The sequence below is a fragment of the Ostrea edulis genome, chromosome 3 (genome assembly GCF_947568905.1).
Source record: "Ostrea edulis chromosome 3, xbOstEdul1.1, whole genome shotgun sequence".
Classification (NCBI taxonomy): Eukaryota; Metazoa; Mollusca; class Bivalvia; order Ostreida; family Ostreidae; genus Ostrea; species Ostrea edulis.
In genome coordinates, this window is record NC_079166.1 from 1,803,755 (window position 1) to 1,821,132 (window position 17,378).

Genomic DNA, 17,378 nt, shown 5'->3' on the forward strand with positions numbered 1-17,378 from the left:
TCAAGGTATATGTACATGCAAATTAATTTTTTTGCTTTGAATATCCATTTCCTGTACAATGAAAATGCATTCCACCATTATAACGTTCTGCATGAGGTATGTTATAAAATAATCAAACGACATATTCACATTTAGCTACGCCTTTTGTTTGTGTCTAAATGTATCCAGTAGTAATGTTGAGATTGTGTTAGCATTCATGGAGGTCACTGTGGACATATTGACACCCAGAAGGTCTGCCATTCCTTTGCTGTCCATACCGGAAGCAGCAAACACCTTGAAAAAGTCAATCTCCTTTCCGTTGTACTGGTTCCGGAAGGTGGGACAAAAGCTATTGCACCACTGAGGTAGAGGACAGTGTTCTATCAGGTGATGACTGCAGTTACTGACATTTTTAGCTGATCGCTGTGATCTGTTCTTCTTTCTGTTTTCTAAAAATCGACAGGTTACAAATAAATCTCCATGATTCCAATGCATCAGAATAACATTTTCAGAGATTTTTAAATAGAAATACTATGAAATCATTACTTTCCGCGGGTGATTCTGAAGTAATTTTCGTTATTTCCGTGGGGTGGACATAGCCACAAATTTAAAACTTACATGAACAGGACAAATTAATTTCGATAAGGAAAATCAACACTCCACAAAATTATGTCCCAATGAATACGATTTTTCTCAAACCACATTTCACCCACAAAAATGAGTCACTGTGACGCATGAGTCATATGACGTTATACGTAATAGCGTCATTGGCAAGTATGACGTTATACGTAATAGCGTCATTGGCAAGTATGACGTTATACGTAATAGCGTCATTGGCAAGTATGACGTTATACGTAATAGCGTCATTGGCAAGCATGACGTTGAAACGAAGTCTCCCGAATTTCTTTGTGTACATGTGATTTTCTTATTTCCGGAAGCGGATGTTATCACGTCAGTTTTAAATGTCTCGATTGTTTTAAGCGGATGTTATCACGTCAGTTTTAAATGTCTCGATTGTTTTAAGCGGATGTTATCACGTCAGTTTTAAATGTCTCGATTGTTTTAAGCGGATGTTATCACGTCAGTTTTAAATGTCTCGATTGTTTTAAGCGGATGTTATCACGTCAGTTTTAAATGTCTCGATTGTTTTAAGCGGATGTTATCACGTCAGTTTTAAATGTCTCGATTGTTTTAAGAATGAACTTCCGGTATACTTACTTCCTTTTCCTTTTCCCTTTCTCTTCCTCTTTTTATTCCTCTTTCTATTATTTTTCTTGTTTTTCCTATTTTTATTTTTTCGGTTTCTATTCTTCTTCTTCTTCCTTCGCCTCTTCTTCTTATCTTTCTTTCTCTTCTTCTTTTTCTTTCTTTGAGACTTTTTGCTTTGGTTCCCTGCTTTCACTGGGGCATCGCCATATGGGCGTATTAGTTTGACACTGAAAATGAATTCAAATATTTCTTTGAAATCTTATTGGCTAAATACCTCTGTTAATCAGGAAGTTGATGATAACATTAGTCTTTTATTTTTAAAACATACACCTTGTACCTCGTGCTTCCGTTGGTGGCAGTAATACATTTCTCTCCCTCAAAACTATTTTCCCAGCAGTAAATGGACTGAGACAGGGATATGCCTTTGACGGATATTGAATGCCAGCTCCTATGAAAGATACAGACCAAACTTTTGACAAGTACTGTAAATTGCTTATATTTTGCAAGACTGTATCCCCGCGATATAGATTGCCTTTTGAAATTAATCAACGAGATCTCATTTTGCCCAAACTCAAATGACCAGCACTACTTTCGTCCTTCGTACAAATTAATTATTTACGAGAACCGTATTTTCGACTCATGAAAATATCCCCCCAAAAATGTAAGCTGAAATACAGTTATCGCGAATAAAAATAATATTACATTATGTGATATTGCATAGCTCTTTTGATTAATCTTACTTCTTAAGCAAAACTTCATGTGACAAGCAAGCAGGAGCAAACACCGCCCTGAAAAAGATAAGAAAAAAACGAATGTTTAGCAGGAGACACAATCTTTCAGGCAATGTATGAAATAAATTGTGTAATGAAAGTATTTCAACGTTCCCTTGACACTGGTCAACTTACGTCACATTTTCAAGCGTCTGTTTCACTTTCTCCCCGAGCTTGTAGAGATACTCCCATTGTTCTTTAGAAAGCAGTTCATTGCTGCCATTGTAGTTCATCAGTTTGTTTTGGTTTATCAAATTATTTGCTAAGATTTGCGCTTCGTCAAATAAGTATTGCACGATAAATACAGGAGCTGAAAGAGATAAAAACGAAGGTGGTGAGTTTTCATAGGCCATATCAAGATACCACAGAACCGATGGAAGGCACGCCGTGTTGAAAATATCAAATATGTGAAATATAAGCAATAATATATGGTCTACTATAAACTAAATCAATAGTGGGCATGAGAATGTGCTGCTTCCTAGAACTTAACATTGAGCTGTGACCTAGAACTCCCATCACATACTTCATCTTGATTTTCATTTCCTGAACAGTTTAATAGAAAATAAAAGATTTATAGTGATTGATTACATATTGTTTAATGTCCCATTCTCGAGTTTTTCACTCATATTGCGACGTCACCATTGCCGGTGAAATGCTGCAGAATTTAGGCCTGTGCTCGGTGCTTACGGCCTTTGAACAGGGAGGTATCTTTATCATGCCACACCTACTCAGTGTTGTGACACGGGACCTCTGTTTTCGCGGTCTCTTCCGAAGAACCGCTCCATTTAGTTGCCTCTTGCAACAAGCAAGGGGACTGAGGACCTATTCTAACCCGGATCCCGGGGGGAGGGGGGTGCTGAGGACCTATTCTAACCCGGATCCCGGGGGAGGGGGGGGACTGAGGACCTATTCTAACCCGGATCCCGGGGGGAGGGGGTGCTGAGGACCTATTCTAACCCGGATCCTTAAGATTTATAGTGTGATTACCCAAATACAGACTAGAATTAACGTATATATGTTCTGGGATTGTTGTGAATACGTTCTGGGATTATTATGAATATGTTCTGTGATTGTTGTAAACACGTTCTGGGATTGTTGTAAATACGTTCTGGGATTGTTGTAAACACGTTCTGGGATTGTTGTAAATACGTTCTGGGATTGTTGTAAACACGTTCTGGGATTGTTGTAAACACGTTCTGGGATTGTTGTAAACACGTTCTGGGATTGTTATGAATAGATTATGTTCTGGGATTGTTATGAATAGATTATGTTCTGGGATTGTTGTAAATATATTCTGGGATTGTTGTAAATACGTTCTGGGATTGTTGTAAATACGTTCTGGGATTGTTGTAAACACGTTCTGGGATTGTTGTGAATACGTTCTAGGATTATTATGAATAGATTATGTTCTAGGATTGATGTAAATACGTCCTGGGATTGATGTGAATACGTTCTGGGATTGTTGTAAATACGTCCTGGGATTGATGTAAATAAATAGGACACTGTGTTTGTGAAAGTAGTCACCAGGTAATACACAATACAGTACACACGTGTGGTAATCGTAAATTGTTGAAATAATAAAGTTGTTTTGGTGTCTTACTTTTCAGTGTTGGATACATCCGGTATCCGAAGTAGCAGCGCCACTGTTCCTGACCCGGATATTCCTTTTTACAAGCTTCCGGTACGCGACCTCTCCACTGACTGAAACATTAGATACATACATGTACATTGTTTGTCGAAGAATCCATTCATCGGCAATGTTTTGAATATGTCGAAACTATTGTACTTTAATCAATCATAATGAATAAATGGCAAATACAGAATAAAGGTGAAAGCCCTGTTTTTGTTCCTATTTCTCATGGTCAAGCAACACGTTTTCCAATCGCAAACATCAAAGGAAAACTTCAAATATCAGGTATCTAATTAAATAAGACCATCAATAGTGTATAGTTTTCATAAAGTCCTTTGAACCCAAAGCTGTAAACACTGGGTTATGTCCTACTAAACAAAGAAACTGTTAGGGAGAAAAAACGGGAACCTGTTATAGCGATCGGGATCGGAAAGATGAAAGAAATTTGCACCTGACACAATTTAAAGGTGGGAATCAAGATTTAATTTAGTCTAAAATTGGAGGATATTTGTAAATCAAGCTCAATTCAATGACAGGTGAGAGAAAATGAAATCGTGTGTAGAAATATTTGTCTCATTAACTTCAAAGGCTACTGATATCAGTTTGTTGGAACGATATGAGAATTATAGAAATGAATCGGTTGATTTTCCTCAATCAGATCAAAACAGTCAAGGGAAACTTCGGATTTTTTGCGATATACACACATGCGCACAGTGTATAGTATTTGCTTTTTAGATATGTATATTTATAAATTGTACTTTCTACGTCAATACATGTACATGATACAGAAGACTGATTGGCATTTTATCGCAGAAAACAAAATAAAGCCATTTTTTAAAAAGTCCTTGCTTAACTGATTACATTTCCTTACATAGAAGTCAATACATCTAGGTATTCATTCATGCATTATATTTTTTGTACTCACTGGAATCCTTTTTTGATCCCTGTGGTAGGGGAACACGAGAGGGGCTCTGTACAAGGCTTTTGATTAAATTGTGGAATGTCTAAAAACCAGCCGGAATCAGCGATTCCTCGAACCTCGACTCCTGGTCCTAGTGTCGCCATCAGGTCCGCGACGCGGTCAAGGTTCATCAAGACACCCGTGCCACCAGCACTAGCGATTAATGAAAATGATGACGATATATAAATTACAAGCTTCCTTTATCATAACAAGGCTTGGAAATCCTATTTTTAAATCTTCACATTCAAAATACTACTTTGATTAATATAGATTTCGGTCAAGTCTTTTTAGAAAAAGAATTAAAGTTTGTTGCTTTGGGAAATAATTCCTTTACGTCTCTGGTTTGCTATTTTTTGACATTGCAACGAATGAAATAAATCCATGCATTCTGTGCGAACCTGGTTCCTGTTAAGAACATTTTCTTTGCCCTGGCTAGGCCCCGTGGAATCAAATCACGGACTACTTCCTCAATAATATAGGAGCCTAAAAAGGCATATCCGTCCCCTGAAACATATATTGAACCATTATCGTCCACAGGAGTACTAAACTTCATTAATGACTCGTTTAGGCACATTTTCTCATACTTAAACTGGTGCTTAAATTCTTATTATATTGTATATTTACAAGTAAAATCTTTGTGTCAAGGATAACAGATCATGCAGTACAGATAGATTATTCACTGGAGGAGAGAGACAGCGAAGTTTCTCCGTGCTAAACCATTGAAATTCCACAAACAATTTGCATTTACAAAAAGAACGGTAATTTGTGCAACAATTATACCGCAAAAATATTTAGTGCATCCCCAAAAAATTCGTAACACTTAATATCTTATTTGACATTAGAATTACAAGTTTAAGAAATAATCTACTGCAACACGGAGTTGGGGCATTGCGTTACTAAGCCTGGTTGTAAGAGTAAGATTTTTCCGAGTTTTACATGCACATTTAGTTCTGCTTACCATTCCTCGGTGATGTGCCCGTCCACGAATCGCTGGAACAGTATGGGATATACCTAGAAATGACAAATACAACATTGCCAATTAATCGCTAAAACTTTTCGTAGAAAGGTGTTTTGCGAAAAATTAAATTATCTTATGACACAAACTTCTGTTAATGATGTTGTTTTGATATACCATTGTGGAGATTTTTTTATTTACATTTAAGATAATCCTTGATACATACATGCCGAATTTTCCTTACTTACACTATATTTGCATTGAAGTAATATGGATTTTCTTTCGGATCCCACGAAAGGATTCCTGTACCTGCAAAATTACAAAATTTGAGATATACCAAACATTTCAAAGGAGTAAGTCTTCAATGTTTTTGTTCATCGCAGCTTTTAGCGAGTTCTGCAAGATAAAATACATGTTCGTTTTTAAAGTACCGTTGATAATGGTGAAGATGTCGAACAGAAATGCATCACCATAACCCAATCGGTACCTTACGCCAAAATTCATAATTTGCGAATCATCAAATGAAATATTTTTGATAATTTGGCGCCACTAAAAATGCAGTTGTCGCAGACTGCTTTGTCTTTCTTTCGATCACTAAAACAGAACAATGCGACAATGAGATATTTATGTTAAAATCAAAAGTTTGCGGAGCCTTCATCCTCGTGTCTGTTGATTAAACTCAATCTGAATGGATGCACGCTGACGAGACAGCGTGAAAATATTTTAAAACCACATACCAGTTAATGTATCAATATTTGATTTAAAGTTTTATGATCTGAATAAAGTAACAGAATGTTTTGTGGTTTCTCGGTGTCGCCATGATGTGGGCGTTTTCATCACTGTTACAATAATATGTCGACACATACTCGTTTAAAAACAGAACACGGACTAGAAATAAAAATCGAAAATAAATTGTTCTTTGATAACAATAAAATAATATACGACTTCGGGGTTTTTTGTTTGTTTGTTGTGTTTTTTTTGGTGTTTTTTTTTGGGGGGGGGGGTCGTTTTTTGGTTGTTGTTTTTTTCTATTTAGGTTCTTTGTAATATTTCATTATTTAAATACGAGTTAAGTTTTGAAATTTCGTCATGTCGTAGTATAACTCAAGAATGTTGCGGAGAATACACTATGTCAGCAATGTATATAGTTTTAGAAATAAAAACACTATGCAACACTATGTCAACAATGTAAGCAGGGATTGAAATAAAACACTATGTCGTCCCGTGGGGATCCGGGTTAGAATAGGTCCTCAGCATCCTCTTGCTTGTCGTAAGAGGCGGCTAAATGAGGCGGTCCTTCGAATGAGACCATAAAAACTGAGGACCCGTGTCACAGCAGATGTTGTATTATAAAGATCCCTCAAAGGCTGTAAGCGCCGACCATAGGACTAAATTTTGCAGCCCTTCACCGGTAATGGTGACGTCTTCATATGAGTGAAATATTCTCGAGCAATATGCAACCAACCAAAAACAACATGTCAATAAGTGTATAAGTTAGATGAATAAAAACACTCTGCTGTAATGTGTCAACAATGTAAACAGTCAAAGTCATAGAAAGAAAAAACACTATACGACTCTATGTCAACAATGTAAGCAGTCAAAGTCATATAACACTATGTCAACAATGTAAACAGTCACAGAGGAGTAAAACACTACCTAGAGCTATGTAATAGTTTGATAAAGGTACACATTTGTACTTTATCCCTGTGCTATAGGGGTCAGACATATCTATATATAAATGAAAACATGGCTGCTTGTTATACGGAAAGTCCTAATCTACGGAACACACCGTGTTAGATATGACGAAACACAACGCATAGAACGAAACTACATATGCCTGTTTTAGATGGGTAGATTCTTGAATTAATTTTAGGCTATTCTGGGGCTAAATTTACGTCATATGGAGAACTTATCATCCTGGAGTGGGATGTATAGATAGTGTTTTGTCTTCTAGGAGTAGCATCGTACAAGGGGCGTTTTTATCATTTCCTGTACATGACGAATTAATGAAATGCAGAAGTGTGTTTGAAGTACGAACACAAAAAACGGCGACACATTTTTTAAGCCCCCAATGCTGAACCGATGTTCTGAAATTGACCAGAACGGTCGTGCCCTCTTAAATTGTTTCATTTGGGTTTTTTTCAATGACGTTGTTTAATTATGTTAATTGTTTTCTTATCTTATGAGTGATTAAAGACTTGTAGAAATAGTCATGTGCTAATCCCGTATGTATCATGCTCTATGGCCACACAGAATCTTATTCTATTTGCAGGAAATTACGTATTTTCACTCCAAAAAAATGTTTTAATGCGACCATCCCGTCTCTTTCGAAACACTCGGCTACCGCGAAAAAAAACCAGGAGACAATTTCTTCAAGGAGACCTATTAAGGGTTCCCTGTTGTCATAATTGGTTGGGAACCACTATTAACTGAGATCAAGAATGGAGTAACACTTTGAGATATGCGGGGTTTTTATCACGAACGTAGGTGGGATTTACATGTTTTTCGTATTGAGCTAAGCGACCTTTAATTAGGGTTAATCTATGTTGACTACTCGCTGAGATAAACGCCGTTTTAAGTTTATTTAAATTCACGTTTGGTGGTCTGCCCCTTACATGATTAACGTTTAAATTTCTAGGTATTTCTAGCTATTTCGCATTCTTTTGGGCAGGGTTCTTTTTTCACCACAATATCGCATTATCTGTGTAACATGCCACAACAACGGCCTCTTTTTCAATGAACCAACGCAAGTACGTCATAAAATCTTTCAATGAAAAATAAAAATTCAAAAACGACCAGTCGTTTACTTTTTCTGAGCACTCTTCAATACTAGAACGCACGTAACTGGGGATCATTGACAACTGCATTAGAACCCCATAGTACAGACATAATCTTGTTTAAACTCTTCATTACTATGTCTAAGTATTTACACAGAAGTTCTTAAAGATCATCAAGGGTTGACTTTTCTAATCCCTATTCTCAAAACCTCTTTCTGAGTGATAAAAGCATTGTTCACCTAAGCCCTTTCCAATCCCTACATATCCCTTAAATCGGCTAGTCCAATCGCGGTCCCTTTGATCGCAGACGACAGGTGTAGTTTGATATTACTTAGTTTACCGTCAAAGCTCCCATAATCAAGAATTATTCCATAAGCAGTGTATTGTTCAGCATGTCCTGGAACAGAATATCTTTGGAATACCCGTATTGGGGGAAATTATGGATATTAAAATACGAAGGTCTCATCTAGGCGGACGAAATTGCTTCTATAGGCTACGTGTTCGCCTTAATTTGTGATTCTAGAGAGGAGACTCGAGTTGCTAAATTGTCCTCTAATTCCGATGTTTACAACATTCCTATGATATGTGGTAAATCGCTTTGAATTGTTAAGTTGTCATTTTGTTGTTGTTGTGTTGTTGTTGTCTCCTATTGGTTGTTTTGTTTTTTTCCTTACCCGTTTTGAAAGCTGGCCATTCTTTGGATGTCATGTACCGCCTCATTTTGCTGCTCCATCGCAGTTCACAACTAAATCTGTCGAAGCAATACCAGCCTCCTAAAATCAAATCAAAAGTTATTTTGGTACACTGAGAATAAAGGCCGACGGTTTACCAAGCGATATATATTCAGGGCTTCTTTCACTGACCTTCTAAAAATATGATCCACTTTTTGCTGCCATAAGATTTTCTTAAATAATACCTGAAGGAGAATAAAAATGCACAATGATTTAAATCCTTAGTTTAATTCAGTTTAAATTAGATACAAAGTAACCGCAGGGACGAAACATCAGTCCCCTGGCATTTCGTTCTAGTTTACATATGAACATGTAATTCACCAACGCAGTAAATGAAATATACGAAAATTTTGTAAATTCATAAAATGAAAAACACGAAAGTTTTGTAAATTCATGAAATGAAAAACGCGAAAGTTTTGTAAATTCATAAAATGAAAAACGCGAAAGTTTTGCGAGTTCGTAAATCCATTTATCTTATGCTAATATGGAAATTTTGGTAAGACGCCTTTTATTTCACCTTCACTTGTAAATTTGTGTTAGTCTGCGCTTGTTGATATCGTGATTTTGACAATAGAACAGAAATGGATTTTTCTTCAAATTCATTTTTTGATGGCTGAAGATCCGGATTTTGATAAACCATATAGAGGGAACTGGAATGCATCGACTTCACTCCGGTGTGCTCTTAGATAAACTTATTCCGCGTTCTTTGTCTTCACTTGATTGAAACTTTGGGGGGAAAACGCGCGTTCTGTTAACATGCACGTGTCCGCGGCACTATCGTCAGGAAGATTACTACTTTAACATACAGAGAGGGGAACTTTAAGTCGTACTTGAGATGATAATTTAACCTCAAGGTGTAGTTAAAGAAAGAGATGTGATGGATAAAAGTGGACGGTGATTTATGAGCGTTGCTTCACAAGTATTTAGCAAGTACATCGTTCAATGAAAAAAGATAGGCGAATTCGCGCGACTCTTGAGAGCACTTGAGTTTTTAAGTGTATGATATCTTAATAGTTATCAGATCTCTAGTCACAAGCTTTTGATTTCGAGTTAGAATCAAAAGATTATTTCCAGGACCAAATCCGCGAAACGGGAAGATTAAAGGGGAAAGAGCAATTCTGCCCCGATGTTGTGCCTTCATACAGACTTTCTGACGTCTTTTGGTCCATATGGGACCCCCTGAAGGATTTTGGTTTGCTCGAAACCCTTAGAGACTTATTGCTTCGCAAATACACAATAAACATCGACGTCACCTGGGTGACGAGGGACCTCATTTACCACGTGCTGTGTAACTGACGCGTAATGCGTCGCATCAAAATAAACCTATATCATGTCATCGACTCGCACTTCCAGATGCATAAAATAACTTACAGATAAAAAAAAAATCAAGGTATTTCCTGATCATATTTTTCTGAATGAAGTTTAAAGTCTTCCATTATCGTAAGGAGGAACGAGGTCCCCACAATCCCTGTTTAGTCATCGAAAATTAGCTAAATTATCACGTCGCACGACTTGGGCGAAATCCGTCATTTCTTGACAATCCCCTGTACCCCGTGTATTGAACTGTCTTTTAGATTTGGTTTTGATACTTGTTGACGTCGTCACAGCATGTTGCACTGCTTCTCTTCGGCTTCAGCATTTAGATCCGACAAGACTGTACTAATTAGCGATTCTATTATCTCACATCAAAGCTATATCTGTTCTCTTCCACGTGTGATGCTATCTGACAAATTGTCTTCCTCGGCTTTTGAAGTAAATAGCCCACTGTGACATTCAAATTTTTTCTTCTGTATTATAGCCAAATCTCGGATATATTTATTATTTCAAAAGTAAGTACACTATCTATCTTATAAATGAAAAAGTACATTATCCCTTCGGAAAACCATGCAGTGTTTCATTTTTTTACGTTTGATGTAAATGCACCGATAGTTTGACAGAGGGTGATATAGAACATCAAAGAAAATACAAGATGTATTTCTTATCTCTAGAAACCGGTCTCAAATCTTTTATAATGATTTTATCGTAGTTAACCATCATTATAAAAATTATTATTTCTCAATTAGTGTGATAAATGCCGCCCTTGGTATTTCTATTAAGAGTCGTGCTGTTTGAAGCTGCAGTCAGCATTATCTATCCAAGTATGATTTATTGTAAACCAGAAATAGCCAGGCTTCATTGTTTTATACCAGCTTTCGTTCTTATACTTAATCTTCCGTGTTTTCTTATGTGTGCACATTAAAGCCGCCGCTTTGCCTTTGTTGTGTTCAAACATTTGCCAGATTCTGTTAATTTCACTCAAGCGCTTGATGACCTTTGCGGCGGCAGTGACTTTGATGGTGGTAACAGTTTATCAAAATTTCGACAAAACATTTGTTCCTATCTCGTATTTATTGCTGATTATTGCCTATTAATTGAAATAATGGGTGGGAATAAATTCTCTGAAATTTGTTAAACCTTATCTTGTTAGGTAATATACCTTGAGAATTCTCCGCCTTTACAACTTTTCGTAAACGATGTGTCCACTATTCTAAACAATCGGGACTCCTACAGAATCATGGATAAATGTTATTTGCTTTTATCCCTTCGAGAATATTTCACTCATGTGACTGAAATTATTTAAAATCATGTACACTGTATAAAACGTCAAAATTTTGGATTGCTTGACAGGCAGTTATTCGGTTCGAATAAGTCTACTTTCAAAATTTCTTCCGCACAATACCAAGTCACATTGATGTCCGATTATGAGATCTATTTCGGTTTAAAATCGTTCAAATAAATTTTCGACAAAAGAAATATAAGTAAAATGTGCCGAAAAGGTAGATGTAACATGGGACAGTGCTTTTGTACCGAAGCCTGTCGGTGTGGAAGCCGCGGTGACTTTGATGCCAAGCCCCTCATTTCTTCGCACAAAACAGAGAAATCACTTTGAACTTTCCCTCTCCGATCCGACTACATGTTATACTTGGCTTGGTTTGTGAGCAAGACTTCAATGCGGACATGAAAGAAGACAGGGCATATATCAGATCCGTGTTGGGTCTATTTGAAGTCATCGAATAATTGTACATTCGCCGTGTTTATCGCAAGAAGATGAAAGGTGTTGCTTAGGATAGAAAATAAACAATGTTCAGAGAACAAAAGAGAGATATTTACACCAATACAGTCTTAGAACCGACAACTTGAACGAGAAGACCGACAGTGGTGTTTGTTTTGTTTTCGTACAGACTTTGTCTTTGACTTTGAAACTATTCTTTCTTGACTCAATGCACTTTGTCTCGTGTGATGTAGATTTATTTTCAATCCTATGTGTTGAAAGACTGATCGCAGGGTTTCTTTCAAGAAAAGTAGAAAAATTCTTATTTTTCACAGTTCGTAAACTTTTATACATATATAAACAATATTATACATTAATATTGACAGAATTTTGTTAATGTTAATCAAGTTAAAGTACTTTGTTTTGTATTTCGTGTTGTTCTGAATCAGGCCTTCTTGTTACTTCAATCAAGAAAATCTGCAAAATAATTCAAATATTTCGGAAAATCTATATTGGCTGAGATAGACAACATGTTCGCTTTGATACTCCAAATATTAAAGAACAGGAAAAAGTACGGACACCTGTGTTGTTCAAAAGAGATTAAAAAGGGCCAGGTGTTTTCGAAAAGTGCAATTTTACCGACGTTATATAAGGATTACAATATTTTACTTTGTCCTTTTTCTCCTTTATAATTTTCGAAACTGTGAGAGATCGAATTTCGTAATTGGGTTCTTAGCTACTTATTGGGATTATGTAGGCTTTTAATGGCTTTATGAATGACCAAAAGATATTGACTCTCGACTTAGGGGGTGTACCCCAAAAAAAACATGAAGAATCTGGCACAAAGGAAGCAGTGTTTTTATAAATGCAACATGCGGAATTTCGGGTAATACGGGATCAGTTTGCAGAACCCTATTACTATTGATTATGAGGCCTTTTCTCCCATTTTTGCAACGCCTAGCACGCATTGTATGCGATTTATTAGATATATTTGATTATACGAAAAGACGATGAATGATGTAATATTAAAAACCGGACTCCAGATAACACCGTAATTTCGCTTGGCTATAGGTTCTTTCATCTTGGTTAATATAATTTTCATTTTTATGAATGAGATCCAAAACGAAATTTTTGATTGTAAAAGTAAATCTCCATGAGTAATCCCCTGATGAAAGAAAAACCTCATTTCTCGTTTACTCCCTGAGACGAATCTATAAGAAACATTTCTCATTGAGGTTCGGTGACAGCGCAACACATTGCATGCCGACTCACGAGGTTCGTTGCTAGTAGGACAGACATCTCTATAACGTCCTAACAGCGAGAGAATTAAACAAACAAATGTTTGTACACAAAAATATGAATGAAACACGAGTGCCGTTGATAGATCAAAGGCAGAGATTTTTGGGTGAATATCTGGAGAACGTTTCGACTCGCGCCCCGCGCAATGCCACGGGCATCGAGGAGTAAACAAAGATAAAGTCTGTCCCCACTGCACGCTTTGAAGGGATACCTATTTATCTACTAAGCTTTGTCCAAAACTTATAATTTCTTTGTGAAGTTAACGCGATGAAAGGAGCCTATGCCTGGCACTTTCTCATCTTTTCAAGAATTTATTTACGATCGAGTCATTTAAGCGGAAGCAATTCTTGCGACATAATAGTTGAGTACGGAACGGTTTTTAATTCGCAATACCGAAAATTTCTAGCATCGCACCACTATACACTTCTTTTTGAATATGAGAAAGTATTAAGATTCCTGAAGGTTCACTTCACGTTAAAGGGCCAGATTGACAAGACACAGACGGACACCAGTTATTCGAGATATTTAAGTTATTCCATTGAGTCCTCATTACAACAGTTCCCTAACTGTAAGGAACCTGTACGCCTTAAAACATAGCATCGAACTCTTGAAACATGAAGAGAAGTTTGTATTAACAAGGTGGAAATAAATTGTAGAAATATTTGTCCGTACTGTAAAGCATCGCATTTCGGACGATTGCCACACACATATCGCAAAAACCTGGAACGGAAGTTCTACAGATATACCGGGATATATACAGATCCGGTAAACAATAGAGGTGAACAGCGGCGGGACAGCAGTTGTAAACATTGCGGCACTTGTTCTTTATTGCTGTCGATAAATCACATCCAACGATTGAAATCACCGTACAGCGTGTCTTTCATTCAGTAATGTCGATCAAAATTAAAGCATAAAAACATATGAAATACAACTACAACAATTAAAATCAGATGAATACAATCAGAAAAAGCGTGGTTTTTACTGAAACTTACCCTGCGCGGGAACCGTCATTGCATGTTACTGTGGAATTTCGGAGGTAGTGTCGCCGTAGTTTTGGTATTTCCTTCACACCGCAGTTGTGCGACTTTTGAGCAATGTCTTTCAGAGATTTCATAAGAGTATCTGTATTACCCAAACTCTCAAGCTTGTTAACATCTAAAGGCATATCTAATCGCCTCGCCATGCTGGTTGCATCAAACACAGCACAACACCAGATCGTCACTACTAAATATATCTTCGTCATTCTAACTAACAAAATTTTTCGCTGATAATTATATTTTTTATAAAGTTGTTTTATGACTACAACGTTTACTTTATAAACGTCCACGGAAAAGCACCATGACTAAAATTGTAGTGAATTATACAACCCATTTTCACGGTCTGTAATCATTAATTTGTTAACAGGATATCGAAAATTTCAAGTCAAAAAATGCGAAAATCAAGTAAAGTTAAATATTTCCATCCTTAACGTTCACTGCGGTTGCACAAGATCAAATCGAACTGTCATATTATTGAAAGTTGTTGGTGAATCACGGTACACCGAATGTTTCGTGAAATTAACAGGTAGGTCGAGAGCAGGTTGCATATCTGGGAAATAACAACACATATAATCCGAGATCTTTTTTCCTATGAAATTTCTAGTTTCCTTGCAGCAACAAATGAAGATTCGAAGTAAGGTAAAAATCCAAAACCAGTCTCCATTTATATGTCCTACTGGAGAGTTCCAAGCAAAATAGGTCGGTACTGCTTAAAAAACGATTCAATCATTGAAATCCGAACACAGATTTTGTTTGTAATATATCAGAGATCAAAGTTGGTTTAACGAACTTGTCAGTTTCACTTCAAAGCTTTATAGAAATGATCGATTTGTTCGTATTCCTTGGGCTGGTCACTTTCATACTATGCAAAACCTCGAGCGCATGATTTTTATACAAATAGTTTTTATTCGCTTGATAATTTGTTTCCTTTTATCTTATAAAGAAACGTTTATAATAAAATTACTACAATGAAAACCAGTAATACTAGGGTCCCGCCTCCTTCCTTTGATTCTACCTGTCATTTGAATGAATATTCATGAGGTCGCTCTCTGATTCGTCCTGAAATATGTCCAGTCCCACTATTCTCGTGTTGTAAATCAGAAAACCACGATTAACTGTGATAGAAAACTTGTTGCACACGTGTTTTCTTTACCTTTCGGCAAGCTTCAAAGAGACCATGATCAGAGATGGACAAGATGATTTCTGTATCTTCTATACATGAAGAGTATCGGAGCAACGCTTTTTTATAACCCGAGAATGGCAAGGTCTATTTCACCTTTAATGCTTACAGTGTAACAGAAAAATAACGAATCAACGAAATGGAACGGAGCAGAATCCTGAAAGCTTAGAGTAATTATCGGGGTTATTAACGTTTATGAATGAAAAGGAGAATTGAAATTGGCACTCAATGGCGGGAAAAGTATTTGTCGGGCGTAAAAACTTATATTTTTTAATGGAATGTTAATATTTGCACCCAGATACTGCGTGAAGCATAGCACGCACTGGCTCTATCCTAATAGAAAAAATATTGAACATTTATGAATGGATTTAAGATCTGTTTTCGGAACAAAAATTAATTAAATTGTGAAAATAATTTCAGAAGTATGAATTGTATTTAAAAGGAAAAGGAGTAGCCGGAGCGTGCTATGGGTGTAAGAAACTTTAATAAACTGAAGAACCGGGTCCATGTCTCTCCGTTTACAATGTGGAAATCTCAGTTTACCAATACCCTAGGCTAATGACTTTTCTCGCTTCCGTGCTCCGCGCACAGAAGCTTCAGCCAAACACTAATAGCTCAGTGTATATGTCAATGAAATAATTATAGTGCTATTGTAACTTCAATCGATTTGATCCCTACTTAACGTGTTTAATCTAAACAGGTGAAAATTTATATACAACCTTCCTCTGCGAAATCTAATTTAAAGGTCCCTCGACGACGAAATCACTCTCAATTCACAAAATACACAATTTGTACAAGTGAAAGGACAAATTTATCCCAGTTGTAAAGTACTGGCGACGAAAAGTTTTGAGAAATATTAGATTAAAGTTTTATCTCCAATGAAAAATCTGAGTCGGTGGCAGGTCAGAGAGTGAACCGCTCGCCATACCTCGGTGTTTAGTACGAGATCAAGAGAGAGACCGCATTGCCTCTTAAGAAATAATATTTCAGTTTGATTACCGATCGTCATTATACCGATAAACATAAACAAAAATGGCCGAAAATCCGATTATTTCCAACGACGGTCTTACACTGAAAGTAAAGATTTATAGATTTAAGACGCCATAAAAAATTAAAGAATATGGGATATTATAAATTGTTTCCAATTAGATATTGATAGTGCATATTTTTTGTGTGTATGTGTGTGTGTGTTTTTTTTAAAATCACATTGAAAAAAGTCAGAATAATTGTTGTTTACACACAATCCGAAAGTATTCCAGTTTTGAAATACATTAATAGTTTTTAGTTCGTCTAAGTGCCAAATGAAAATTTTATTTAATTTAGATTTTATATATTTTCGTTTGTACATAGTGTATCAGATGGCATAAAAAAGATAAACGAAATGTTTGTTAGATATCAAAACTTCATTACCATTGATAAAGGTGTCGTTTTCCAGAAATTTTATTTCGATTGTATGTCGGTTTCGTTATCGTTGTTTTGTTTTTGTTTTTTTGGTTTGTTTTTTTTGTTTATTTTTGTGTGTGTTTTTTGTTGTTGTTTTTTTGTTGTTGTTTTTTTTTTTTGTTGATGCATCGAAAACAAAATATCCTCGTATTCATATTTGTATTGTTCTTATCCACCACTCTCAACATTCTACATTAATGACATCGCTATAAAATCTTGAATTTGAAACAAAACAAAAACCAATTGTCAAGAAAGCAGTTAGTGTCTTATTACTTTTCAAGCAGAAATTTGCTAACTTCAATAGAATTCAAAACGCAACATTTTTCCTAGTGTAAGCTGGTAATTCTACTGTAACTTGACATTCCTTAAAAATAAA

At 36.2% G+C, this 17,378-nt stretch overlaps 1 protein-coding gene across 1 annotated transcript in view; it reads right to left on the minus strand.

Moving 5' to 3' along the window:
- Positions 1-15,378, minus strand: part of LOC125677363 (palmitoleoyl-protein carboxylesterase notum1-like) — a 16,019-nt gene extending 641 nt beyond the window's left edge. Inside the window, exons 1-13 of the mRNA XM_048915376.2 lie at positions 14,335-15,378; positions 9,145-9,197; positions 8,956-9,054; positions 5,753-5,813; positions 5,508-5,560; positions 4,948-5,053; positions 4,514-4,702; positions 3,559-3,659; positions 2,094-2,268; positions 1,929-1,976; positions 1,526-1,636; positions 1,198-1,415; positions 1-428 (exon numbers count right to left, since the gene is read on the minus strand). The exon at positions 1-428 is cut by the window's left edge and continues 641 nt beyond it. Of these exons, the coding sequence (XP_048771333.1) occupies positions 136-428; positions 1,198-1,415; positions 1,526-1,636; positions 1,929-1,976; positions 2,094-2,268; positions 3,559-3,659; positions 4,514-4,702; positions 4,948-5,053; positions 5,508-5,560; positions 5,753-5,813; positions 8,956-9,054; positions 9,145-9,197; positions 14,335-14,585 (1,758 nt within the window). The 5' untranslated portion in view covers positions 14,586-15,378 and the 3' untranslated portion in view covers positions 1-135. The remainder of the gene's footprint in view (positions 429-1,197; positions 1,416-1,525; positions 1,637-1,928; positions 1,977-2,093; positions 2,269-3,558; positions 3,660-4,513; positions 4,703-4,947; positions 5,054-5,507; positions 5,561-5,752; positions 5,814-8,955; positions 9,055-9,144; positions 9,198-14,334) is intronic.
- Between the last annotated feature and the right edge of the window lie 2,000 nt (positions 15,379-17,378).